The sequence below is a fragment of the Rhineura floridana genome, chromosome 6 (genome assembly GCF_030035675.1).
Source record: "Rhineura floridana isolate rRhiFlo1 chromosome 6, rRhiFlo1.hap2, whole genome shotgun sequence".
NCBI lineage: Eukaryota > Metazoa > Chordata > Lepidosauria > Squamata > Rhineuridae > Rhineura > Rhineura floridana.
In genome coordinates, this window is record NC_084485.1 from 9,894,767 (window position 1) to 9,922,240 (window position 27,474).

Here is a 27,474-nt window from a genome sequence, read left to right on the forward strand (position 1 = left end):
CTGTGGTTGAGGGCTGCCTGGTCAGGTCATTTAAATGTTAGCCTAGCCATGTGGTGACTCCTCAAAAGCTCGTCTTTTCTTGGTTGGTGGAAGGTGAGGGTTGCAAGGTTCCTTGCTTGATCGGGTTTGTTTTGTATTAGCTGGGTATACATGATAAATCCACAGCATGTGAGGCATTAATCTTGACTGGAAATTCAGTGCTCTCTCTGTTGCAAGAACCTGCTGCTTCCTGCTGAGTAGCATTTCAAACCATCAGGGCCTATCATCATGCATTTAGGAAGTGCTTGGAGAACCTCCTGCTGCGACTGTAAACATGATGGAGGTCGGTTAACATCCAGCTAGTCAGAATGTTGTTGCAGTAAATTTTCAGGAAGTATCCTCTGCTGTCTTAGAGCTTCAGGAAGACACAAGCATTTTTGTGGGCCTTTGGCAGGTATAATCAAAGGCTCAGTGCCAACTTGACATTTTAAGAATGGAGTTGAAAGCAATTGCAGACATTTTCCTTGTCACATTAAGACGCCAATCTCTAGCAGCTTTTCTGTGTTTTTTTCTGCCACATTTATGGGAGACCAATATAAGCACATAGAGAGCTTACAACTGCACCATGCATTGTACATTACTAAACATTATAGGGGGAGGGCAGGAGGAGATGTGTGGCCTCAAAACAACTGAAATGTGTACTTGCATCCTGAGCCTTAAAGCTATATAATGCACATAACCAGACACGGGTTCAGGATTTTTTCCCTCCTTGGTAGACAGTACATAAAGACCTGCACAGCTGAGGCATTGTAAGCCTTGCAATCCCACTCTCCCCCCACCCTCATTCACTGCAGGAATTGGTGGCAGGGAGTGTTGTGGATTGATCTATAGTTGAGGCACTCTGGGCACCTTGGTGGTGCAGCAAGGAAATCACCCACACCAGCCTTTCTCCCGGCCTTAGAGCTGGGTGGTCATGTGCAGGGATTGTCATGGATGTTCTGGGATCTCTCCATTGTCGCCACCTCCCAGCAGAAGTTCCAAGATTGGTAGGAACACCCGTTGTTTATCATGCTCTCCAAACGGGGGTGGCACTCTCACCATTGCAAGCCAAAGTGTGGAAACTTAATCAGGTAGATAAGTATTTTGTCAGTTTCAGTTTTCAAGGTTGTCCATGCACAGGAAAAGAAGACTCTTTTATTGCCATTTTGGGCATGAGTTCCTGCAGGTCTGCTGAGAATGCACTTTCTGTGCCTGGTCAAAACAGTATTCAGAATCTCCTTTGTTAAATACAGAGGGGCTACATTGGGTTGCTGCGGATGAAAATGCTTGGGCTCAGCAGCTTTTCCTTTATTAAAGCCAGGCCTTTAGCATTTTAAGAAACAACATTTTCCAAAACAATCTGTCTTTTGGGGCACTGTATTGATTGCTTTTTGGAAGAGTGTCCTTTTAAAATTGCCCACAACTATTTTCGAAAGCAAAGTAGTTAAGATGTATTGGTCCATTTAGAGAAATGTTCCAAACAGGAAGAGAGAAGAAATAATGTTTTTTTATTAGAACCAGCCAAGATTCATAATATGATGTTGAACATTTCGAGTGGTACAGAATGCTTCCTTCGGTGGGATAGGAAACTAGAGATTTAGTCATGGAGGAAGCCTCTGCAGACACGTTAGGTAAGACTCGAGCCTTCTGTGAAAACCTCAGATTACACAGAGGCATAGGAGAGCAACTGAGACATCCCTTTGAACATACAAAAATCAGCTGCTTTTCAGATTTATATCTTGTACCGATTGAATTCAGAGCTTGGAAAAGTTACTTTTTTGAACTACAACTCCCATCAGCCCAATCTAGTGGCCATGCTGGCTGGGGCTGATGGGAGTTGTAGTTCAAAAAAGTAACTTTTCCAAGCTCTGCGGATTGATACTGCAAGAACTCTACAAAAGTAAGAGCTAGAGATGAATTTTTGAAAACATCAAAGCTACAGAATCAATAGAAGCCAAATAATGTTTGCTACCTAGTGGTGGGGCGGGTGTTTGTGTGCTGAATCTACCTCTCCTTTAGGCCAAGTCCCATTTCTTTAGGTTGTAGAAGAACAGCATGTTCTTATTGTATTCTTACCCCACTTCTCAAATCAAGTGTGCCATGAACAGTTCTGCTTTTGGTCGTCAACAGTTCACGTTTTGTCCCTTCCAATGAATCTGCTGCTTGCTTAGGTGATTGTACCTAGGGCATCAGTCTATCCTGGTTAAAGCTCCTTCACCATTAATCATCTTTTTTATTGTCCTTTCCCTCTTTTCTAGCACTAGAGCATGTTCCAAACTCTGTCCGCTTGTGGAAAGCAGCTGTGGAGTTGGAAGAGCCTGAGGATGCCAGAATAATGCTCAGTCGAGCTGTGGAATGCTGCCCTACCAGTGTTGAGGTAAGCTGGCAAATCCCTTCCATTTACTGTTGCAGCCTGTGTATGGGTGGTCCTGTAAGGAGGCTGAGATGAAAATATGGTGGGGGAAGGGGACAGAAAAAATAGGAACTGTTCTTTGCCACTCCCAATTTCACAGTGGGGGCACAAAGGGTAGATCCTCCCCCCCCATTGTAGGCTTCCTGGATTAGTGGGTGGGAGGACAGCTTACATAGCTACGGGGAAGAGCTCTGCTGCCACTGCTGATTTCATTCCCTCTCCATCATCAAAATGCCGCCTGCCCCATTTTGCCACTCGCAAATATGGGTATGTTTCAGCTTGGCCCTAAAAAGGGTTATATATGGTGGATCTTAGAAATCCAGTCTTTGCACCTAATGACCTAAATATAATGCTGGTAATTAATCATCTGTATGGATCTTTTTTCCAGATGTAAACGTGAGTGGGGTGGGAAGGAAGCTTTCTTCTGAATGTGCCTCAGTCATGTCATCCTCTAGCAAACAGTTCATGAGCTTCTAAAAGAGCTTAATTGTCAAACGCTTATTGTGCTATTGCAGGCTTAACTGAGACGACCATGTTCTTTGAGAGGCGGAGCAGGCTGTGGGGTCACTTGGGCTTCCTTTCCCCAGTGCTCTCTAGTTTCCTCTCTAGTGCAAACTCCTCATGCCCTGTCCCCTGCAGACCTTGGCTCTGGTGAAGCATTAAGACATACCTCTTGACCCTGACCTTGGCCACCTGAGAGGGACATCTTCAGCACCCACCCTATTCCTATGACTGTGATTTGTTTTAAACCGTTACTGAATTTTAAATAGTTATAACCTGCCCTGGGACCTTATGGTGAAGGGTGTGTAAGAAATATGGTGATGACGATGATGATCTCTCCCTCTCTCTCCCTCCCCCCCCTTGTATCCTTGCAATGTTCTCAAGGTGGGATATGTGAGATTTTGCTGTAGGTGGAGATGGAGATTGGTTAGCTGGGGTGTGAATAATTTTTGGTGGTAGAGTTTTGTCTTGCTATCTTAATGAATTCCATTTTCATGTTGATATCGGCTGTAATCTATCTTCAAAAATCAGAACAAAACAGTTTGGGGAATCCAGCTGAGGTTCCATGTGCAGGTGGTAAGCTCTGTGGCCTTAACAACTAACCCTTTTTGTCCTTGTAATGCAGCTGTGGCTTGCCCTAGCAAGGCTGGAAACCTACGAGAATGCCCGTAAAGTCTTAAACAAGGCCCGCGAGAACATTCCAACAGACAGGCACATCTGGATCACAGCTGCCAAGCTTGAGGAGGCCAATGGGAACACTCAGATGGTGGAGAAGATCATTGATCGAGCCATCACCTCATTAAGGGCTAACGGAGTGGAAATAAACCGGGAGCAATGGATCCAGGTGCTGCTTTCAATTGTCTCTTGGAAACCTTGCTTAAGAATGACCTTGTTTTTTGACCATAATTTGTGCTCAAGGTGGATGTTATGAGTAGTTTGTAGGGATGCAGAAGTCATTGGAAAATATTACTATGGGCTGAGCATGCTTCAAATTCTGTCTACAAAAGCTCAGACAACCATAAATGTGTTGGCACTTAAGGTGTTGCAGACTCAAACAGCTACTCTTCCGCCATCAACCAGATATGGTTAGAGTGGGAAAGACCAGGAGAGAGGCCAGAAGTGAGTAATTGTGGTGGGATACAGGGAGGGCATTAGTTTGCAATCCTATACACACTTATCTGGCAGGAAGCCTCACTGAACACAGAGGGACTTGTTTCTGAGTAAATATGCATAGGATTGCACAAACTGTAATTAACATATGGGGTTTCTTGCTGCAAGATGTGGTGGCCTCTGCCTTAGATGGTTTTAAAAGGGATTGGACAGAGGCAGTGAAGGATTAGGCCAGTAACGGCAGCCATCATAGGCCTCTGAATATGTTGTGTGTTTGTATGTGTGTGTTGCTGTTGCCTTCAAGCCCTGCTTGTAGATTTCCCTGAGGCATCTGATGGGCATTGTTAGAAACAAGATGCTGGAGTTGGACTGCTGTGTGTTTTGTGTGTGTGTGGGTCTCCTTTCCTAAAATAGCGGAAGGTGAAAAATATAACCAGTCAGGCCAGTTTTAAAAAAATGCTGATTTGTGCCAGCAATAAACTCCTGGATGTTGCACTCTGAAACCTGGATGGAGCTTTCCCATCTTCCCCACCTATTTTTTTCTCCTTCTTTACTTATGGTCCCCCCCCTGCACTTTTCCCTGGGCAGGTGTGGGCTGAGGGTTGGTGACTAGGTTGAAAATGGGGCCATCTTTCCTAGGACTTCCCACTGACTCTACTCCAGGCTTCAAGGGTCTTTCCCAATTCTGCCACCTCAGATCCTTTCAACTAGAAAATCAATTTTGTCACTTTTTTGAAAGAAGGAAAATTTACTACTTTCTTAAATTTTTATTATTGCATTTTATATTCTGCCTTTCTCAAGGCAGCCTGCATGGGCCTTGTTCTCTCCCCCCCCCCCGCCAGCTGCCATTTTCTCTTCACAACTACTCTGTGATATAGGTTGGCCTGAGATGGTGCCTGGCCTGGAGGTCACCCCGTGAGCATCATAGTGAATTGTGATTTGAACTGGGGTCTACCTGGTACTGGTCCAGCACTCCAATGACTACACCAGACTGCCTTTTTTTAATCAACTAATGAAACCCGTTTATTTGTAAATATTGCATCATATATTTTAAAATTAGTTATTTTAGTCTGTTCTGTAACTTTAACTGTAAAAATGAAGACATTGAACTTGTCAAGGATTATCAATACCTTGGCATAGTCATTAACCAAAATGGAGACAATAGTCAAGAACTCAGAAGAAGGCTAGGACTGGGGAGGGCAGCTGTGAGAGAACTAGAAAAGGTCCTCAAATGCAAAGATGTATCACTGAACACCAAAGTCAGGATCATTCAGGCCTGGCATTCCCAATCTCTGTGTATGGATATGAAAGCTGGACAGTGAAAAAAGTGTATGAGAGAAAAATCAACTCATTTGAAATGTGGTGTTAGAGGAGAGCTTTATGCATACCATGGATTGTGAAAAAGACATAATTGGGTGTTAGAACAAATTAAACCAGAACTATCACTGGAAGCTAAAATGATGAAACTGAGGTTATCATACTTTGGACACATCATGAGAAGACAGGATTCTCTAGAAAAGGCAATAATGTTGGGGAAAAACAGAAGGGAGTAGAAAAAGAGGAAGGCCAAACAAGAGATGGATTGATTTCATAAAGGAAGCCACAGACCTGACCTTACAAGATCTGAACAGGGTGGTTCATGACAGATGCTCTTTGAGGTCGTTGATTCATAGGGTCGCCATAAGTCAAAATTGACTTGGAGGCACAGAGCACACGCACAGTCTGCTCTGATTTTTTGTTGTTGCCTCGAACTCTTCTATTCTTGTTTGTTTCTCTTAATTTATTGTATTTTGGTGGCATGTTTAATTTAATTCAGCCTTGTTGGGGCTGATGCAAATTGTGGTCTTAAAACATCTGGAAGGCACCAGCTTGGCAAAGGTTTTTTTTTTTTTAAGATACAATTTGTTTTATAGTGACATCTGAATTTTAAGGACTCTGGGTTGTATCCAACTAACTTTTACACAGAGTAGGCCAATTGAAATGAATGGACCTGAGGTAGATGTGTTCATTCATTTAAGTGGGTCTGCTCTGAATAGGACTAGCATTGGATACAACTTAATAATGATGGTTAATATCTGGAAATGCCAGAGATGAAGCCTGACCCTTTGTGTGAGAATGTGCTCTTCGGTTAGTCAAGGCTCCTTGCTGCATTCTTAGTGAAAGCTAAGATTCCAGGCTTTGGGTTTCGTGTGTAGATGGCTGTCTTAGCAGCCGGTCCTTGCTTGACTGTCTAGTCCTGAATTTTCCGTGCCCAAAATGAACTGCAGTGATGTTGTTGCTTCTAGGATGCTGAGGAGTGTGATAAAGCTGGCAGTGTGGCCACTTGCCAGGCGATCATGAGAGCTGTGATTGGGATCGGGATTGAAGAGGAGGACCGGAAGCACACCTGGATGGAAGATGCAGATAGCGTAAGTGTGGGTCCCAAGTGCGAAGTTTCCTGGCACTTGGTCAGCTGCCTAATGTGTGGTACTGGTGATATTTTATTTATTTATTTATTCGACTTATTAGTCGCTTATCTGGCTGAAATGTCAGCCACTCTAAGCGACGTACAAAGCAGAACATGCAAACATCAAAACATTAAGAGGCTAACAATAAAAACTAACAATAACGGAAAAGCTAAAAAAACAGGAACAGCAAACCAAAAACATTCATCTTCCTGGTAAAGGACAGTCCCCAAACAAATGTCACTAAGAGCAGGGGTGGGGGGCAAGGCAGGTGGAAATGCTTGCCCCTTGATGGTCCCAGCACAGTCTCATCCCTGCAGCAGCACGACTCAGCCTGCAGCTCCTCCTGATAAGGCCCAGGCAGAGGGGTGGGGCAAGGCAGGTGGAAATGCTTGCTCCTTGATGGTCCCAGCACAGTCTCATCCCTGCAGCAGTGATAGGTCAATATGGTGAATTTAGAGGGGTGGGTGCTGTGGGCTTTCTGGGATCAATGGCTGATGCCAATCTTTTATGTCCCCATTCTATGCCAGGGTGCATCTGAGTTTACTTTAAGGCCATTCATGCTTTCTCTAAAGACTCGTTCCATTGGTTTTTAAAAAAAACAAAAAAACTTTTTCTTGAAACTTGAACTTTTTACGAACAAAACAAATCCAGAATATTCTTTACATATTTTGTCATATACAAATTTTAAAACAAAAATCATTATGGTAAATCAGTTTGAATTAAAAAACCAGTAAATGACTATAAGTAATTCAGTCCATATTCTAACATCATATGGCTAATCTGAGAAAATCTTACATTGAACAATCAAACAACGAAACATTAAAACTGTCCCCCCCAAATTATCCCCTTATCCCCCACCCTCCAGGCATAGCTGTTCCGTTGGTTTTCTGATGTGAGTAAATGCTGTGGGCCACACTCAAGTTTTGTGGAATTTGAATGCTTAACCTGGCACAAATGAATTCTGATTAGTGTTTCCCGGCTCTCAACCTAGAGGACTCCTTTTTCTATATACATACATATATTTTGAGCACAGCAGCCGATTTGAAATGCCCCCAGATTGCAAGAAGCAGATTGTGATGTGGTTGCAGAGTCCACTGTGAAGCCTTCAAAGAGAAGCTTTGCTACACTCTTCCACCGTTGTCTTTGGATTCTGGCTCTGGCACCCAATTTTAGGGCAAATAATAAGATGATGCAGCTTCTTACTCTGGCTCCTCACTCTGAATTATTAAACTGGATTGGAATTGTGACTCTGTACACACTTTGTACACTCACAAGTTGGGGAAATCAACCCTCTTTACCACTCCAGAATCATCCTAGTTGTCGGAGAAACGGATCTGCAAAAATCACTCTTCAGATATATGGCACAGCAGATAAATAAACATTGCCCATTTTTGCTCAAGCCCCAATAATTTTGTGTCCTTGTATTCCTACAGTGCGTCGCTCACAATGCGCTTGAGTGTGCCCGGGCAATCTATGCTTACGCCTTACAAGTTTTCCCCAGCAAAAAAAGTGTCTGGTTGCGAGCAGCCTATTTTGAAAAGAATCATGGAACCAGGTACAACATCATTGAGATTCTGCTTGAAATCAGGTCATCATGATTGTTCCTGTAGTGGCTTTGTGTGTATGTTTGGTTTCACTTATTTATTTATTATTTATTTTATTAGATTTTTATACCGCCCGACTAGCATTAGCTCTGTGGGCGGTGTACAACAAAATATAAAAATACAAAACATCTCAAAATCTCATAATAAATACAGCATAAACATATATAAAAACAAGGAATCAGAAAACAATTACAACAAAATTTAAAACTAAAACAAGTTACATATTAAAACGCCATAGCAAAGAGGAAGGTCTTAACCTGGCGCCGAAAGGACAACAGTGTCGGCGCCATATGCACCTCTTCGGGGAGACTGTTCCACAATTCGGGGGCCACCACTGAGAAGGCCCTAGATCTTGTCACCGCCCTCCGAGCCTCCCTATGAGACGGAACTCGGAGGAGGGCCTTCGATGTAGAGCGTAGTGTACGGGCAGGTTCATATCGGGAGAGGCGTTGTATATTGAGGAGAAAATCCTACTGTGTTCATGCCTATCCTATTTAGTGAAAATAAATCTCTGCAATAGCCTTCCCTGATCCTTCTGATAAGATTTTTTTTTTTTACTTTTTGTCCTTGTGTTCCATAGTATATTACGTAAGCAGCATGAAAGATGCTTTTTGGCACACCTGTGGCTTATGTAAACAGCATCTTCGAGAATATGCAATATATTCTTGCACTGGCTCATAGGGTTGTAATCAACTAAGTCTTACTCAGAGCAGACACATTGAAATTAATGAACCTAAGTTATTTATTTTTATTTTTATTACTACATTTATATATCACTTTTCCTCCAAGGAGCTCGAGGTGATGAACAAACACAATCCTTCCCCTCCCAGTTTTATTCTCACAACATCGCTGTGAAGTAGGTTAGGCTGAGAGACAGTGACTGGCCCAAGGTCACCCACCAAGTTCCATGGCCGTGTGGGGATTTGAGCCCCGGCCTCCCAGGTCCCAGTCCAACACTCTTCTAACCACTGCACCACACTGAAGTTAGTCATGTGTATTAACTTCAGTGGATCTGCTCTGAGTAGGACCAGTATTGAATATCACCCTTACTACTTGTCCTCTCAACTTAGCTAATGAACCACTTTGGAGAGTGCTTTATTAAAAAATAGAAATGGACTGTCTTCAAGTCGATCCCAACTCATGGCAACCCTATGAATAGGGTTTTCATGATAAGCTGTATTCAGAGGGGGTTTACCATTGCCTTTCTCTGAGGCTGAGAGGCAGTGACTGGCCCAAGGTCACCCAGTGAGCTTCATGGCTGAGTGGGGATTCGAACCCTGGTCTCCCAGGTCGTAGTCCAACACTCTAACCACTAGGCCACACTGGCTCTATTATTTATTATTATTTATTTATTTTATTTAAAATATTTCTATCCCACCCTTCTACCCTATAATAGGGCACTCAGGCTTACAAAAATAAAATCAAACACATACATACTTATTACTATCTATTATCTTTATTAGAAGATGATTTTGTAGTTTGAGAAGTGAGCAGCAGTATATAATAATAATACTTTAATTTATAGGCCGCCTATCTAGCCAGTGGCCACTCTAGGCGGCTTGCAATAAAACATGATAAAATACAATAAACAATATAGCCAGTACAGTGTAATGCAAAAATTACAGTATTTAGTAGATTGCTCATATTACAGTCCTAGAACTAGTTCACCTTGGAAGTCTCAAAGGTCGTAAAGGCCTGATGGAATAGCCAAGTTTTCAGACCCCGGCGAAATATATCTAGGGAAGGGGCATGTCGAAGATCCATTGGGAGGGAGTTCCAGATCGTGGGGGCCGCCACAGAAAAAGCCCTCTCCCGAGTCCTCACCAACCTAGCCACTTTAGTCGGCGGAACCGAGAGAAGGCCCTGAGTGGCCGATCTTGTAGGGCGGCACACTTTATGACGGTGGAGGCGCTCCTTCAGGTATACTGGGCCGAAACCGTGTAGGGATTTAAAGGTTAATACCAACACCTTGAATTGAGCCCGGAAAATAACTGGAAGCCAGTGAAGATTGTATAACACTGGGGTAATATGATCATAACGGCGGCTATTCGTAAGTAAACGAGCCGCCGTGTTTTGTACCAGTTGTAATTTCCGGACTGTTTTCAAGGGTAACCCCACGTAGAGCGCATTGCAGTAGTCTAAACGAGAGGTGACCAGAGCATGTACTACGAGTGGGAGCTGATGGATAGGAAGATAGGGTTGCAGCCTTTGGATGAGACGCAATTGACCCCAAGCTGCCCGGCACACCGATGAAACCTGGGCCTCCATGGACAGCCCGGAGTCAAGGATCACCCCAAGGCTGCGGACCTGGTCCTTCAGGGGCAGTTTTACCCCATTAAACACCAGGTCAATATTTCCCAACCCTCCTTTGTCTCCCACGAGCAGTACTTCCGTTTTATCAGGATTCAGCTTTAGCCTGTTTCTTCGCATCCATCCACTCACGGATTCCAGACACTTGGACATGGTCTCCACAGCCAACTCTGTGTATCACGGTATCACGGTACAGCATTTTCTATGTGGCCTTGCTGGAACAAATGGTAAAAGATGATGATTCTGGGCTCTGTAACGCTAACATTGGCCGACAACATGTGAAGCCCAGCATACTGGGTCACTGGTGCTCTTGTTCATTCCTGCAGGGAATCCTTGGAGGCTCTCCTGCAGAGGGCTGTGGCTCACTGCCCCAAAGCTGAAGTCCTCTGGCTCATGGGAGCCAAATCAAAATGGCTTGCTGGAGACGTGCCTGCTGCCAGGAGCATCCTAGCTTTGGCTTTCCAGGTGAGCGCACATCTCTTTGCACATCTCTCACTGTATCCATTGTCATTGGGACAAGATCTGATGCCACAAGCAAGGAGCATTCTCTTCGTTGAGGGATTTTATTTTATTCCATGGCAACAAAATGCAGTGGGATCCCATAGCTTAAACTTCTTAATTGTCAGAATCCAGATAATCCACAATGTGCCCTTCATATTTAAATAAAATGTGATTGTAATATCTTGACTTTTTTTTCTTTTTCCAACCCTTTCCTATCAGTGATCCGTAGCCAATTTAAGTTAGAAGTTGGTCTCTGATTCCTAAACTGCCACTAGACCTGTGTGGTGTTGAGCTTTATGCTCCATGCTCAGTGCACAGGAAGTGCTGCCCGTAGTGGAGTTGAGCGAGAACAGGGCTGATGGATCTTGATGAAGCAGTTAAAAACAGGTGGGGGAGACATTAAATTAAGTTTGGATTTAAAAGCAGACCTGCCAATGGCAGCTGATGGCTACATGTCAGCAGGGAAGCACCTTGGACGGCTCGTTGAAAGTTCAGACTAAAACCTGGAGCTGATTCCATTGCCCCACTGACATGGAGCCACCAGCCGCCTCTGGGGCCTACACAGTCGGCATTTTTACATACAGACATGCACATTAGGAGACACTTGCACTAAAATGCTGATATATTTTCATGAGGACTTTAACAAAATTGCAAACTGATGCGGAGAACTGAACTTAAGATTGGAAAATTGAGAATGTGAGAGAATCTAAAACTGACAGATTCATAGAATCATAGAATAGTAGAGTTGGAAGGGGCCTATAAGGCCATCCAACCCCCTGCTCAATGCAGGAATCCAAATCAAAGCATTCCCAACAGATGGCTGTCCAGCTGCCTCTTGAAGGCCTCCAGTGTCGGAGAGCCCTTACCTCTCTAGTAATTGGTTCCATTGTCGTATGGCTCTAACAGTTAGGAAGTTTTTCCTGATGTCCAGTGGAAATCTGGCTTCCAGCAACTTGAGCCCATTATTCCATGTCCTGCACTCTGGGACGATCGAGAAGAGATCCCAGCCCTCCTCTATGTGACAACCTTTCATGTACTTGAAGAGTGCTATCATATCTCCTCTCAGTCTTCTCTTCTCTAGGCTAAACACGCCCAGTTCTTTCAGTCTCTCCTCATAGGGCTTTGTTTCCAGTCCCCTGATCATCCTTGTTGCCCTCCTCTGAACCCGTTCTAGTTCGTCTGCATCCTTCTTGAAGTGCGGAGACCAGAACTGGACGCAGTGCTCAAGATGAGGCCTAACCAGCGGTGAATAGAGGGGAACTAACACATCACACTATTTGGAAACTAAACCCTAGTTAAAATGAGTGAAGCCCTTTTACATTTGCCACTGCTTTCCTTTGCATATGTTTGCCTCTTCTATTATTCCTCAGGCCAACCCCAACAGTGAAGAGATTTGGCTGGCTGCTGTGAAGTTGGAATCTGAAAATAACGAATACGAAAGAGCGAGGAGGTTGTTGGCGAAGGCTCGCAGCAGCGCCCCAACAGCCAGAGTAAGCCCTGTGTACCTCTGGGGGGTACTCTGGCATTGAAATTGCTGCCCCCCCCAGGTCCCAGTGAACAGATGAAGCTGCCTTTACTGAACTGTACCAGTAGCAGGATTATGGGCAAAGGGTCCTTTCCAACCCTGTACCATTAAGATGATTTTAACTGGAGGTACTGGGGATTGAATTTGGGACCTTCTCCATGGGAAAGCATGTCCAGTTATGACCAGAGCCATTTAATAGTTTTGTTCTAATTGAGATGAGAGGACGCTTTGTAAGCATCCTCCTGCCCAAGGGTCAGGTATCCAGGTCAAACTTAATTCAGTCAGGTAAAATGAACAACCAAACCCTAGTCCAGCCTTTCCGAACTAGTGGGCCACCAGATGTTGTTGGACCACAATTCCCATCTTTCCTGACCATTGGCAATGCTGGCTGAGGCTGATGGGAGTCGTGGTCCAACAACATCTGGTGGCCCACTAGTTCGGAAAGGCTGCCCTAGTCCAACAACCGAATTGTAGTCCAGAAACCACTTTGGGAGGCAAAGCGGAGGGTGTGTGTGGACTGGAATACGTGCAGTCTGGCTGACAGTGTTTGGGACAGCCTCTTCTTTTCTCCCACTGCCTCATCTTAGGTCTTCATGAAGTCTGTCAAACTTGAGTGGGTGCTTGGGAACATTGCTGCAGCTCAGGAGCTCTGCGAGGAAGCCCTGAGGCACTACGAGGACTTCCCCAAGCTGTGGATGATGAAAGGGCAGATAGAAGAGCAGGAGGAACTGATAGAAAGGGCCCGAGATGCCTATAACCAAGGGGTAAGAGTAGAAGCTGTTTCCTATTCCTCTTCCCCCACCGCCTGTTTAATTCCTGGCGGAGAAGACGAGCTGTCTGAAAGGCCCCGCAGTTGTCTGTAAATGCCTCAGTGTCCCTGCAGAAAGCCAAATGACAGCAGTGAAGGCCCAGCTCCTGGCTCAGGTGCTTCCAGCCCACTGCATTGCACTTGCTGAAATGGTATCAGACACGTCTGCAGTTCTTCTCTGCCTCTCTCCCCCCTCTGCCCCAATATCTTTGTTTTTTGTGTTATAGTTTGGCTTGAATAGTTTTTGTCTGTGAGGATTAATGAGGTGCTCTGGGCAAGTGACTTACTTGCGAGACTGCTTTAAGTACCTGATTGATTAACCAGGATCTCCTAAGATGTGCCCAACTTGGGCTCTTAACAGTTGTCAGAAGACGAGTGCGTTCTTGTTTCACGTTTCATGATGGTGTGGAGATGGTTCTCCTTGCAATGGAGGAGTCTGTGCCTGCGGTGGTCTGTACACTTGTGATCTCTCTAAAAATGCCCCCCTCCAACAGCTGAAGAAATGCCCCGGTTCCATACCCCTTTGGCTCCTGTTGTCCAGGCTGGAAGAGAAGTCTGGCCAGCTCACCCGCGCCAGAGCCATCTTGGAGAAGTCTCGCTTAAAGAATCCAAAGAACCAAGACCTGTGGTGAGTGAGAGAACCTTTCTGTGGCCTTCCTTGGAAATCTCTCGAAGCTCTTGTGACATCTTAAAACATGGCTGTCTTTCCTCCTGCAGGTTGGAATCCGTGCGATTAGAATATAGGGCTGGGCTGAAGAACATCGCCAACACGTTGATGGCCAAAGCACTGCAAGAGTGTCCCAATTCTGGTAATAGAGGAATAATTTCTCTTTTGCATACATACCTCTGCTTAGCTTTTGGGTTAGTTTCCATAAATAAACTAACCTCCCAATTAACATTACACCTTTTGGCCAGCTGGCAACCTATTCTTAAGCAAGTTGGATATGCCTGTACTGTGTGAGACCTCGTCATATTATATCTGCCTGCAGTTTTGTGCATTCACAGCATTTCTTTCTGCTGGAGATGTTAGGACAAAAATACAGTGTGAATGGCATCTGTGGTTATTCCCTCACTGTGAATGTAAATAGGTCTTGGACACTGGAGGAATGTGAACCTTGACATTGGTGCTGTATGAGGAACGTCATTAACGGTATGCCAAGTTGGCAAACTGCAGCTTGATGTGATCCACTGGGGATAACAGAGAGATCAGAAGCACCATCCCGGGACGTTGGGCTTGGATCAAAGGATAACCGTAGGCATGCCCACAGAATTTCCTAAAATGGTCAGAGGCAGAATCCCTCTGAACACCAGTTGCTGGGAATCATATTATGCTGGGGAGAGGGCTGTTGCATTCAGTGGCAAATGTGAGCACAGGATGTTGAACTAGATGGGCCATTGGCCTGATCCAGCAGGCTTTTATGTTCTTAGTGACAGTGGGCTGTAAGCCTGGCATCTCATAAGAACCAGATAATAACATAACAAGAAGCAGGACTGCTTTCCCTGGAAGTATCAGTCAAAAGGGGCACATTGAACACCAGTTCATTTCCTCATCTCATAGCCCTGTGAGCTTTGTGTGATCGTCCCTCCCTCTTTCTTCTGCACAAAGTACAGCACAGCTCTGTGTCTGCACACAGATTAATGCTTACCTTGGTTTCATGCTTGTCAATAAAGCTTTTGCACTTGTTAATGCTGAAAGATAAAAGGAGAGAATTTGTGCAGAAAGGAGTGTGCTTACCCATAGGGGTTAAGAATGGGAAGAATGCACTAACTCTGCATCACGTCTTAGTGGTTGCTTTGGGGGAATAGTACTTGGAATATACCTGCCCACTTAGGTGAGCACTTCATGTATCTGAGAAAGCGGGCTCTTGCAGCTGATGACAAAAGCTTACGCCACAATAAATGCATTGGTTCTTAAGGTGCTGTAATGGTCGTCGATGCAGAGGAGATGATTTCCCTTCTGACGGGCATTTTTTGAAAAATGGTGTTGAAAGGCACTCGTGGTTTTGAAAGGTGAATTGAAATAAATGTATGAAGCTCCCACGTGCATGCCACCATAAATACAGCATCCTATGAATGTAGCTAAGTTTGTTCTCGTTTTTTGGAGTGCTCTTAAAAGCCAAATGGGCCCAGTATATAAAAAATGTGTAGAGCAGGTTGTTTTGTACTCTGTGGAAGACCTATGTTGAACACACAGTGTGGGCCTGCTAAAACTCCTGCTTTGGTTTAGTAAAGAAAGAGAGTTGTTATCTTTTTAGAATTGTTAACTGATTTTTTTTTTAATGATGCTAGCAGGCTAGTGTTTCTCCTCTAGCTGTGAAAGAGGAAGGCTCTCCAGGGAGATAAGTGTGATCTCTGCTTGTGCTTTCCTGGATCTGTGGGGACCACCATGTTTCTTTCTGGTCCAGTAAGCTTCCGTCTGCGGCAGGCCTTGTTCTCTCTTGAAACTTGTCAAATATCTACCAGATGGTGCATGTTTCAGTTTCCTGACACGTCTCTCTGGAGGCTTGTAGTTGATCTTGTTTGCTTATCTCTGAAGAGATGAGAGCTGATGTTTGAGAGATGCTCTGCATAGGTCTATCTGCTGCAATTAAAATTCCACACTTAGTGACTTTCTTCTCTGCTATCTGTGTGGTCCTGACAAATTTCTGGCTTGTCCACGGCCAAGTGCCACGAGGAGCCTTAATGCTGATCTTCAATGCCAAGCTGCCTCCTATGGAGAGAGCCCTACTTTCATATTAAGCAAATAAAGAGATTAAACACTGTTGATTTGGCCCACTGGGACAAATTTGTTTGCCCTTGAACATTGAGAAATGAATGCAATGACCGAAAAGCATTCCTTTTATGATAATCAATGAGATGGTTAAAACTGTTCTGTTTTAGCCACCTGTAAATTAAATGAAGGAAGGGGACTGATTCAGGGAGTGTGGATTGGTTGCAGATTCAGGAAACAGTAGTGCCAGCACATCTTTGTAGGTCCCGTTTTGCACTGTGTGTGAGTGTGTGAGTGTGTGAGTGTGTGTGTGAGAGAGAGAGAGAGAGAGAGAGAGAGAGAGAGATTCAGGCGTGCTGTTTGAGCACTTGTAATCCTGGCAATCCAACTGGGGTGGGTGCTTGAACACGGCCCGAGCTCCTCCTGCTCCACATGGGACATCTCTCCTAGCCCTGGATGGGCAGTTTGCATCTGCTGCCCTTAGTAGGTGTTCCCAAACTTTTCCCCCTTCATGGACCACTTGAAAATTGCTCTTGGCAGGCCACTTAATGATTTTTCTGCCTGTTGTAGCAATTGTAATGCGCTGTGCTAGATGCTGTATGATTTTTTAAATTGTATTTTTATTCCTTTATTTGTTCTGCTGTACGAACATTAAGCAATAAACATACCATTTAAAAAGCAATATGGATGCTTACTGTAGACATGCCACAGACTGCCCGAATGAAGCTCCTGGACCACTGGTGTTTCATGGACCACATTTTAGGAACCCCATTCTAAGCAAAAACGTACCTTACCCAAGGCATCCTCTGCACAGCACTTGGTTGGGACTGTAGGATGCAACCATTGGGCTGTGTTCTGAGATGCTCGTTTCATGGCTGCCTCACCAAACTGGGTGTTGCTTCTTTTATGACCTCTTCTGTAAAACCCAAGTGGATTTCACTATTTGATGTTTGGATTTGTGTGTGTGTGTGTATTGATTTTTTTGTTTCTTTCTCTCCCCCTCCCCCCACTCTGAACACAGAGCACTCCAGACAAATAATGCAATAAACTAAAATCAGTCTATAATAATAAAAAATTCAAGAACAAAAAGACAGCAGAAAACTCATTCTCTATAAAAAATAATTTTAAAAAATCAAATGAAATTCAGGCTCAAGACTTGATGTAACAAAAACCTTGAACTGATTATAGAAGGGCGAATCAAGAGGGAGCTAGACATAATTCTTGAGGCAAGGAGTTCCACACACAACAGAATTGTTGTTCCCACCGAGCACACGCTCCAGACCAGCGGTTCCCAAACTGTGGAACCACATGCAGGCTTCATTCAGGTGGTATGTCTGTGAAGGACACAATTTGAATTCTATGGAATTCAATTTGTAATACAATAAAATACAATGGAAGAAATAAAAGAAGCAATAAAATACAGTGAAAAATCATACAGCATCTAGCACAGCACATTACAACAGCTACAGCAGACAGAAAAATAATCAAGTGGTCTGCCAAGACACTCAGCAATTTTCAAGTGGTCCATGGGTGAAAAAAAGGTTTGGGAACTGTTTTGCCAAAGGCAAGAAAGTTCAAGGATTGATTTCAAAGACAATGGTCAGACCTGTGGGGGAAAAATGCACAATGCTTTAATTGAGAGCAGTTGGTGTTTTTACAGCAGGCAAGGCAATAAAGCATATAGAAGCAACTACTGGGCACAAACAATCTTACAACCTCCTTTCAGTTGTGCAAGCCCCAGATAAGCGATGACAGAGAGATCCCAGCTGGCCAGTGTGTACACAGCACCCCACCGGCTTGGGTCTGTGTTGAAGCTATTTGAACAGGAGTTAAGGAGCCTTATTTATACCCAAAAGAGCCGCTGGACCTGGGTGCAGGTTTGCACCTTGACTTTAACTAGCTCTACCTGCGGGGATGTTTTTTTTCTTGGGTCTCACACTTCTGTTTTTCTTTATCAATCCTGTTGGTCAGTGTTCTTGGGCTTTGTAGCAGCATGATTCATTGCACCTGCCTTGAAGGCCAGGTTCCCAGCCCTTAGCCGTGTGGGAAAAGATCTTCACTAATGAGCACTTGGCATTCGTAGCCCATTCTGGCCAATTAAAGCCCTCTGCTTACTTCATCCATGTTATATTAACAAAGCCTCTCTGCCTTTATACTGCTGTATACTACATAGGCAGGGTAAGAAAGCACGCAAGAGGCCCACCTGGCTGGCATGCAGGGGCGTGAAATAGAAGCATGGGCAGGGGAATTGAGCATGTCATCCCACACCTCCTCATACATCGAGATATCTTGTGGTCATTTTCCGATACGGAAACCTGTCTGTTCCAGACAGCAGTGGCAGAAGTGGCTTGCCAGCTTGGGCAGAGCCTCTGCACTACTTCCTTGTCAGGTGAGTTGCTGTTGCTTACCGGGAGCGGGGAGGTGCCAGGGAGGTCAGTGGCCCACAGATGCACTGGCTGGAACCCCAGATTGGCTCTGCCGGTGTGCTTGCATCGTACCGGCCTCCCTGCTGCCTTGCCCGTCTTCCAGTAAGTGAGAGTGACCCACCTGCTGGTAAGCTAGAGTAGTAGCTCTGCCATACCCAGCGAGCTGCTTCTGAGCCATGGGACATGCAGAAGGGCCTCTCCTGCTGACCCAAGGAGAGATGGTTCTTTTTGGGAACTCAGCAGTTTAATCCCTCCTGCTTGTGTTGCCAGCAAGTACGGCAGCATCTGCAGAAGCTCTAGTCATCAGAGAGATGCAGAAGCATGGCCGCTGAGTGAGCCAGCCCTCTGTTTCAGTCAGTTGAGTTTTACTGCCGTCATAATAGAGCCCTCAATTCTGTATGCTTATTGTGATAGAATAACCCTAGTAGAACAGGCAGTCTGAAACATTTACCCAAGATCTATCCCTGAAGAATGTGCTCCTAAAGCAGGGGTGGGGAATCTTTGGCCCTCCAGATGTTACTGAACTACAGCTCCCATTATCCTATGCAGTCCACCATGCTTCCTGGGGCTGACGGGAGTTGTAGTTCAGCAACGTTAGGAGGGCCAAAGATTCCCCCGCCCCGTCCTAAAGCTTTTTTGCCAGCAAGCGCCTGCAAAATTATGTGAATTAAAATGGAGGAATGTTTTTGTAGGAACCTCTTGGTTTTGAAGTTATAATACCTGCTGTGTATAAGTAATGGCAACTTGACATTGTCCTTGATCAGTACTGACTTCCACTCTTTTTGTCTTTTAGGAAACCTGTGGTCAGAAGCAATCTTCCTAGAGGCCAGACCCCAGAGGAAGACCAAGAGTGTGGATGGTTTGAAGAAATGTGAGCATGATCCCCATGTCCTCCTGGCTGTGGCCAAGTGAGTAATGGCTTACGTTTTACGACCTGCCTTGCAGGGTTTATAGAGCCTCCTTTGGATGCTGAAGTCTGGTACATTGTCCAAACTCCTGAGTTGTTCAGAAAGATCAAGAGCCTATGGGTGGAGTGTTAGGAACAGTTGGAGTGTACTCTGCATGCTCATCTCTTCCTTTCATATTCCAATTCCTGGTGTAAATGTCTCCCATTCTTAAGATTTGGGGCAAATTACAAAAATAAGCATGCTATTAAAATCCATCAGTAAGCATAATACTAGTCCAGGATCTTTTTTTCCAGATCAGTTTTTTAATAAGCTAGAGCAAATTTCACATGATTTGATAATCTGCCCCAAATGCCTGACTCGCTCAGATTGGCATACAAAGAAGCTTTATTTTTAGCTATAGAAAGTGGCTCATATCTCTCCATGATAGGACTGGATGCCCTAACAGGATCAGTTGACTTGTCGGCTATTATTAAATATTGCAGTGGCTTTTTGAAACAGTGTTCTAGGGATACTAGAGGTTTTCTCAAATGGGGATCATTGGCTGTGATCTAGTACCTGCTGTCGGTTCAGATGGTGTGTCGCACGACCCAAAAGGCCTGGCCAGCATTTCTCAACATGACTTGAGTGCTTGTCTCTAGAACATGCCCCAGAATCTTCTGCGATTCACTGATTCTGTTACACTCTGGGTAGGGGGTCCTCAGCATATGAGCCAGTGTGGACGAATTTCCTGGAGGTAGAAATTTTTCAAAGCACCAGAATGCTTGGTTTGGAAATCCAAAATTCCAAGGCAAATATGAAAGAATCCTGAGAAATTTTAGGGTAAGCCAGGAGTTTCTCTGCTACTGGTCACATTTCTCAGCATTTCTACATTAAAACAAACTGGCTGTTTCTGATTCTCATCTAAGCAACATTTCATTGCCCCGCTGATCAGTGGTCTTAACCTACCCTACGTGCAACCCCCTGATCATCAATGAGCTTGTAAATGACTTTTAAATAGCATCAAGGTGCTGTAATGTGTGAATCTTACAGGCAGCGTTTCTTTCCTCTCTGTAACAGCCACAATCCAAAGCTTTAAAAACAACCGTGCTTATCAGACCATAAAACTTACATAGTGGAACAGCCCAGCCTTCCAGGCGTCCTTTGTGTTAAACAACAGCCAATGGAAATGGTTGGTCTGGACCGTGCCTGTCTTTTGATGTGCAGGAATTGGCCCCTGTAAAACAGCATTGCAGCCGGTTCACTGAGGGACGAATCTTAAAATGCACAAGCGGATTTTTAGAGTATGTGGAAAGCAGTGCAAGCTGTGAACTCTGAAGTTCAGCTCAGCCCCTCAGTCTCCCTCCACAGCTGTGCTCTTAAGTCTTTGGCTGCTTCCCAGGTGAATTTCCATAGTTAACAGCTGTGCTGTGTTGGAGAATGGGATCTAATTTGGTTGTAAACTTCAGCATTGTACACAGTCAACCGAGCATGTCTCTTGACGCAGCTCCCATTCATTCCAGTGGGGTGTGCACAGGAACCTTTCCTGTGGCATGATGCCCATCGTTGGTTAGATAAGCAAACTAAACAGTCTTCCATTTCCTAACTGCTGTGCCTGTTGGCGGCAGGCCAAGTCACGGCTCTTTGTGTGTTCAGGGCACACAAAGCCGTTCTGATATCCTTGGATTCCCAGCTTCTGTTAGCGTTGGCCATGCTGGCTGGTCCTGATGCCTATCGGAGCCCCAACAATGTCTGGAGGGCCACAGGCTCCCTGTCCCTGGTTTATGGGGCCAGCTGTGCAGGGGTTCACATCACTCGAAAATGCTTGGAAGTTGTTTAAAAACACTATATTAGAAGCTCAACTGGAGTGCATACCGCAGATCAGAAAAGGTACCGCCAGGGCCAAGAAGATGCCAGCATGGTTAACAAGCAAAGTCAAGGAAGCTCTTAGAGGCAAAAAGTCTTCCTTCAGAAAATGGAAGTCTTGTCCGAATGAAGAAAATAAAAAAGAACACAAACTCTGGCAAAAGAAATGCAAGAAGACAATAAGGGATGCTAAAAAAGAATTTGAGGAGCACATTGCTAAGAACATAAAAACCAACAACAAAAAATTCTATAAATACATTCAAAGCAGGAGACCATCTAGGGAGACAATTGGACCCTTGGATGATAAGGGAGTCAAAGGTGTACTAAAGAACGATAAGGAGATTGCAGAGAAGCTAAATGAATTCTTTGCATCTGTCTTCACAGTGGAAGATATAGGGCAGATCCCTGAACCTGAACTAACATTTGCAGGAAGGGATTCTGAGGAACTAAGACAAATAGTGGTAACGAGAGAGGAAGTTCTAAGCTTAATGGACAATATAAAAACTGACAAATCACCGGGCCCGGATGGCATCCACCCGAGAGTTCTCAAAGAACTCAAAGGTGAAATTGCTGATCTGCTAACTAAAATATGTAACTTGTCCCTCGGGTCCTCCTCCGTGCCTGAGGACTGGAAAGTGGCAAATGTAACGCCAATCTTCAAAAAGGGATCCAAAGGGGATCCCGGAAATTACAGACCAGTTAGCTTAACTTCTGTCCCTGGAAAACTGGTAGAAAGTATTATTAAAGCTAGATTAACTAAGCACATAGAAGAACAAGCCTTGCTGAAGCAGAGCCAGCATGGCTTCTGCAAGGGAAAGTCCTGTCTCAGTAACCTATTAGAATTCTTTGAGAGTGTCAACAAGCATATAGATAGAGGTGATCCAGTGGACATAGCGTACTTAGACTTTCAAAAAGCGTTTGACAAGGTACCTCACCAAAGGCTTCTGAGGAAGCTTAGCAGTCATGGAATAAGAGGAGAGGTCCTCTTGTGGATAAGGAATTGGTTAAGAAGCAGAAAGCAGAGAGTAGGAATAAACGGACAGTTCTCCCAATGGAGGGCTGTAGAAAGTGGAGTCCCTCAAGGATCGGTATTGGGACCTGTACTTTTCAACTTGTTCATTAATGACCTAGAATTAGGAGTGAGCAGTGAAGTGGCCAAGTTTGCTGACGACACTAAATTGTTCAGGGTTGTTAAAACAAAAAGGGATTGCGAAGAGCTCCAAAAAGACCTCTCCAAACTGAGTGAATGGGCGGAAAAATGGCAAATGCAATTCAATATAAACAAGTGTAAAATTATGCATATTGGAGCAAAAAATCTTAATTTCACATATACGCTCATGGGGTCTGAACTGGCGGTGACCGACCAGGAGAGAGACCTCGGGGTTGTAGTGGACAGCACGATGAAAATGTCGACCCAGTGTGCGGCAGCTGTGAAAAAGGCAAATTCCATGCTAGCAATAATTAGGAAACAGCCGATATCATAATGCCGTTGTATAAATCTATGGTGCGGCCGCATTTGGAATACTGTGTACAGTTCTGGTCGCCTCATCTCAAAAGATGAGGAAAAGGTTCAGAAGAGGGCAACCAGAATGGTCAAGGGGATGGAGCGACTTCCTTACGAGGAAAGGTTGCAGCATTTGGGACTTTTTAGTTTAGAGAAAAGGCGGGTCAGAGGAGACATGATAGAAGTGTATAAAATTATGCATGGCATTGAGAAAGTGGATAGAGAAAAGTTCTTCTCCCTCTCTCATAATACTAGAACTCGTGGACATTCAAAGAAGCTGAATGTTGGAAGATTCAGGACAGACAAAAGGAAGTACTTCTTTACTCAGCGCATAGTTAAACTATGGAATTTGCTCCCACAAGATGCAGTAATGGCCACCAGCTTGGATGGCTTTAAAAGAAGATTAGACAAATTCATGGAGGACAGGGCTATCAATGGCTACTAGCCATGATGGCTGTGCTCTGCCACCCTAGTCAGAGGCAGCATGCTTCTGAAAACCAGTTGCTGGAAGCCTCAGGAGGGGAGAGTGTTCTTGCACTCGGGTCCTGCTTGTGGGCTTCCCCCAGGCACCTGGTTGGCCACTGTGAGAACAGGATGCTGGACTAGATGGGCCACTGGCCTGATCCAGCAGGCTCTTCTTATGTTCTTATGAGCTGCATGGTAGATCGGCTATGAGCTAAAGAGGGTCCATCTTGGGTTGGCAAGAGATGCTTTGTTGCTTTCCCTGGAGCAGCTCATCTTTTAAAAGGTACCTTAACAATGTAGTTTATCTCCTTGCAAAGGCCAAAATAATCTTACAAGAGCATCCCAAAAGCTGTTCCCTCTGTGTGGGATGTGAATAGATACTTGACAAGTGCTCAAATGGCTAAATGTATTGATGGAGAGGTGCGATGGGTCTCCTTGGCTCATCTCCTTCCTAACTCTCTCCTGCTCAGGCTGTTTTGGAGTGAGCGTAAAATAACCAAGGCTCGCGAGTGGTTCCATCGGACAGTGAAGATAGATTCCGATCTGGGGGACGCCTGGGCTTTCTTCTACAAATTTGAGCTTCAGCATGGCACAGAGGTAACTTGAAGGGAGAGATATGCTAGTCTTGATAGGATGTCCCAAGAAGACTTTGCTGATTTGGGACGCTTCAGATGTGTTGGGCGCAGGGCCCTTTTGCTTTCCGTTTCCAAGTTTGCAAAAGCTGAGGTTGGGCAGCATTCCAGGCGACTGAGGATCTTGGGTAGGAGTTTCAGTGGTCTTCTGGGGAAGGTGAGCCAGTTTTTTTAGTTTTTAGTTTAGTTTATAGTTTGTTTATATACCACTTTTTGGCCAAAAGGCCCCCAAAGTGGTGAACAACATATTAAAACATATTACAAGAAAAGAAAAATTACATAAGAAATAACCAGTAAAAAATATACAGTAAAAATACAATGCAAATACAAGAACAATGCAACAAGAACAAAGTAAAACAAATTGCAACAAGAACAATATTTTCTTTGTTTTCAAATGATGCACACAGTGGGGCATTTGCTTTACTGACAATACAGCCCCAGGTTTTTTATGTGCTCAGCATAAATTATTTTTGTAAACTCATAAAAGGACACTTATTAGCAAATCACACAGACCTGCAGTAATGGGATGAAATCCTCTTGTTCCAAATAGTTACCGTTTGGTTTTGCTAGGAGCTTTTTGGAGCTTCTTCACCTGTTCCTTACCTTTCCTTGGGCAAGGTCTGCCTTTCTCTTCACCCCCCCCACCCCCACCGAAGGGCTCTCCTGGAGGTTCGCAACTCTCCTTGCTTCTCCTGTATGGCACACTGTCATATCCTGCCACTCCGTCTTTCAGCAATTGTGCTGCACTACCAAAAATGTGTGCCATGGCTCCACAAGTTCTTCAGCGAAGCCCTTTACAATGTGGAGTTTTTTCCCCTGACCCCAGCTCTGCAAGTCAGTTCAGCAAATGGATGGACATAGCTAAGGACCACGGAATTCTTAGAAAGGGTGGGGGTGGATTGGCCGTTTGCCTCCTGACCCAATAAAGGTGCACCCACAGAATGGGGCAGAGGTGAGAGTTTGGGAAGATGCTTGTGCTCCCTTTTAAGCTGCAATCCTAAATATGCTGAATGCAGCGACACCTCATTTCTGCGTAAGCAGACATAGAATCGCACTCATAGAATCATAGAATAGTAGAGTTGGAAGGGGCCTATAAGGCCATCAAGTCCAACCCCCTGCTCAATGCAGGAATCCAAATTAAAGCACACCTGATAGATGGCTGTCCAGCTGCCTCTTGAATGCCTCCAGTGTCGGAGAGCCCACTACTTCTCTAGGTCATTGGTTCCATTGTTGTATGGCTCTAACAGTTAGGAAGTTTGCACTGCACGTCTCCTTAGGGGCTCTTCTGTACTACGTGGTTACGTGAACTCCTCTGCCATTCTCCATGTAGGAGCAGCAAGAAGAGGTGAGGAAGCGCTGCGAAAATGCCGAGCCGCGCCACGGGGAGCTGTGGTGCGAAGTCTCCAAGGACATCAGCAACTGGCAGAGGAAGATAGGCGAGATCCTGATGCTGGTGGCAGCCAAGATAAAGAACACCTTCTAGAGGAGAGACCATGTTGAAGCATGCCTAGGACAGCGTGATAAGGTCCAGACCTCACTTGGCTTGCACGCATTGGACGATGTCTTCCCAGGGTATAGCTCCTATGTGGAGCCTGGAGAAGAGAGAAAAGGGGATGAGCTTTTTCCTAGTCAGATTTAGAAGGGGCGCTAAGCCTTCCCCCTTGTGCTTCTTAACAAGCAAACGACGTGTATAGGGAGAGTGCTTTATTTACCAGCTTAGCAGTCCTGAAGTATGAACAGCAGGAACCTCAGTGTGTCTGTTTATTTTTTCTCTGCCTGAACTCCATCTGACGTGTTATCTCTGATTCCCTGGAAATCTGTTGTGCTTTCCAGCTTACCAATATTCAGTCTGTCTACTCTGTGTCCTCAAGAAAAGTGACTCCTAGTTATTTAGTATCTGGCAACTTACAGAGCACAAACAATTTATTTCTGCAGTAAAATATAAACTGGTTCTAAGCCAGTTTAACTGTCCTGGAGTTCCACAGGAGGATTCTCTTTGAAAGAAAATGTTAGGGATCTTTAAGGAGAGCAATGGACTTTTCCCAGGACAATAAATTTCACAGTTCCTTGTGTGGGAGCCCATGAAGTTGAAGCCAATTTAGGTTTGCTGTATAGATGTGATAGTGCAGAAGCCTGAAAGGCAGTGATTGCTCCAAGATCCATAGATGGTGGTTGAGAGGCAGCAGGCAGAAGTTGAAAAGATCAGCTTCAGAGTGGGCCCTGAGCTCTCTGCTCATTGAGTTAGAACAGAACCTCTGCAAAATGCCTATAGTGAAATTAAGGAAGAGAGACTGTTTTCAACTCTTACAGTTTCCTCTCTTCAGAATGTTTTTTTAAAATAAGACGAGTGTGTCGTCTTATTGGGAGAGATTTCACAAAACACTGGAGGAGTAGAACAACTATTGAAAGAGATTAGTCTCTAACCACAGAAGTCGGTGGCATAAGGTTGGAATAGCAACAGGGCAATCCATTTCCACGCAAACGGAAGAATTGGCTCTTGTGGGAAGGACACAGGTGGGTAGACAAGGCCTCTCTGGGTTGTTTGTGGGACACAGCAGGAACTGAATGGGTGTCTCACAAATGCCCCCATGGGTACAAGAGAACCTCCCATTCATTCTACTGGAATTGCACAAGCTTGTCCAGTGATGTCTGGGATGAAAGACTTCCTCAGTTTAGATGGATTTTTTTAAGAAACAAATTTCCAGCTTGGCTCTTTACTTGAGCTCCTCCCATCACAACACAACGCCTTCCCACCCCCAGATGAAACAATCCAACATCCCCAACACCATTTTATTCAAAATGTTTCCGTGTTAGGATATATCTACATTTCTGCATGACATCTTGTTTTTGTAAAAAAAGAACCTTGACCAATGATGATTGTACATAGTTTGAAGCTGTAAAATACAATCCTGTTTTGTTTTGTGATACTTCTTTAGACTCTGATCTTGTCTGCATGTGGTCTTCCTTGAGGGATTAGTGTGGTTCAGATTTGATCAGAAATGTAGGTGGGAATGGGGGCAGAGCACATACCATGGTTAAACACCTAAAGTGGGAATGGGTGGACGGGCATGGATGTTCGAGCATGGATGTTCAGACATGCAGTTGACCAGCTTATTGCACCCAAGATATTTTGGACTAAAACTCCCAAACATCTGGAGGACATCAGGTTGGCAACGACTCCTGTAGACATGCACCAGGAGTAGCCAATGTGGTGCCCTTCAGATGTTGTTGAACTGCAACTCCCATCATCCTTGACCTTTGTCCATGCTGACGGGCTAATGGGAGGTGCAGTCCAACATCATCTAGAGGGCACCCCAAGAGCTGTGACCAATCACGTTTCTAGCGTTAGCAGGTTTCCTTTCTAAACTTAGAAATGGCATTGAGGGGAGTGTGGGTGCAGCTGCCCCTGGGTTAGACTATACTTGTCTCTCTATAGTTTCTCTGCAGGCACACGAGAGAAGCTGCACTAGAATCTTCAGAACTCTCGGGAGCTAGGATCTAGAGATTTTATGCGACCGGGTCTGCCCTCCTGGTGCAGTGTCTTTCGGGGTGGATACTTGCTCAGTTCATCTCCAACTGCCACAGCTGTAGTACCAAGAGGACCATTTTATCCTGGGTGATCTCTGGGTGAGCTGGGCATGTGTGTGTATGTTTTAATCAATTCTTTCTTCTTTGTTAAAGAGGATAATCATGTTACAAGCCAGCAAATGAACACTGAACAGGGGCGTTAAGCCCCAGGTTTGGCTAACA

The 27,474-nt window shown here is 44.7% G+C and overlaps 1 protein-coding gene across 1 annotated transcript in view; it reads left to right on the plus strand.

Moving 5' to 3' along the window:
• The window catches only part of PRPF6 (pre-mRNA processing factor 6), a 43,130-nt gene extending 16,481 nt beyond the window's left edge, over positions 1-26,649 (plus strand). Inside the window, exons 10-21 of the mRNA XM_061630977.1 lie at positions 2,277-2,395; positions 3,558-3,776; positions 6,328-6,450; positions 7,923-8,044; positions 10,730-10,868; positions 12,275-12,394; positions 13,017-13,193; positions 13,732-13,865; positions 13,955-14,046; positions 19,167-19,281; positions 23,563-23,689; positions 25,055-26,649. Of these exons, the coding sequence (XP_061486961.1) occupies positions 2,277-2,395; positions 3,558-3,776; positions 6,328-6,450; positions 7,923-8,044; positions 10,730-10,868; positions 12,275-12,394; positions 13,017-13,193; positions 13,732-13,865; positions 13,955-14,046; positions 19,167-19,281; positions 23,563-23,689; positions 25,055-25,207 (1,640 nt within the window). The 3' untranslated portion in view covers positions 25,208-26,649. The remainder of the gene's footprint in view (positions 1-2,276; positions 2,396-3,557; positions 3,777-6,327; positions 6,451-7,922; positions 8,045-10,729; positions 10,869-12,274; positions 12,395-13,016; positions 13,194-13,731; positions 13,866-13,954; positions 14,047-19,166; positions 19,282-23,562; positions 23,690-25,054) is intronic.
• The last annotated feature ends 825 nt before the right edge of the window (positions 26,650-27,474 follow it).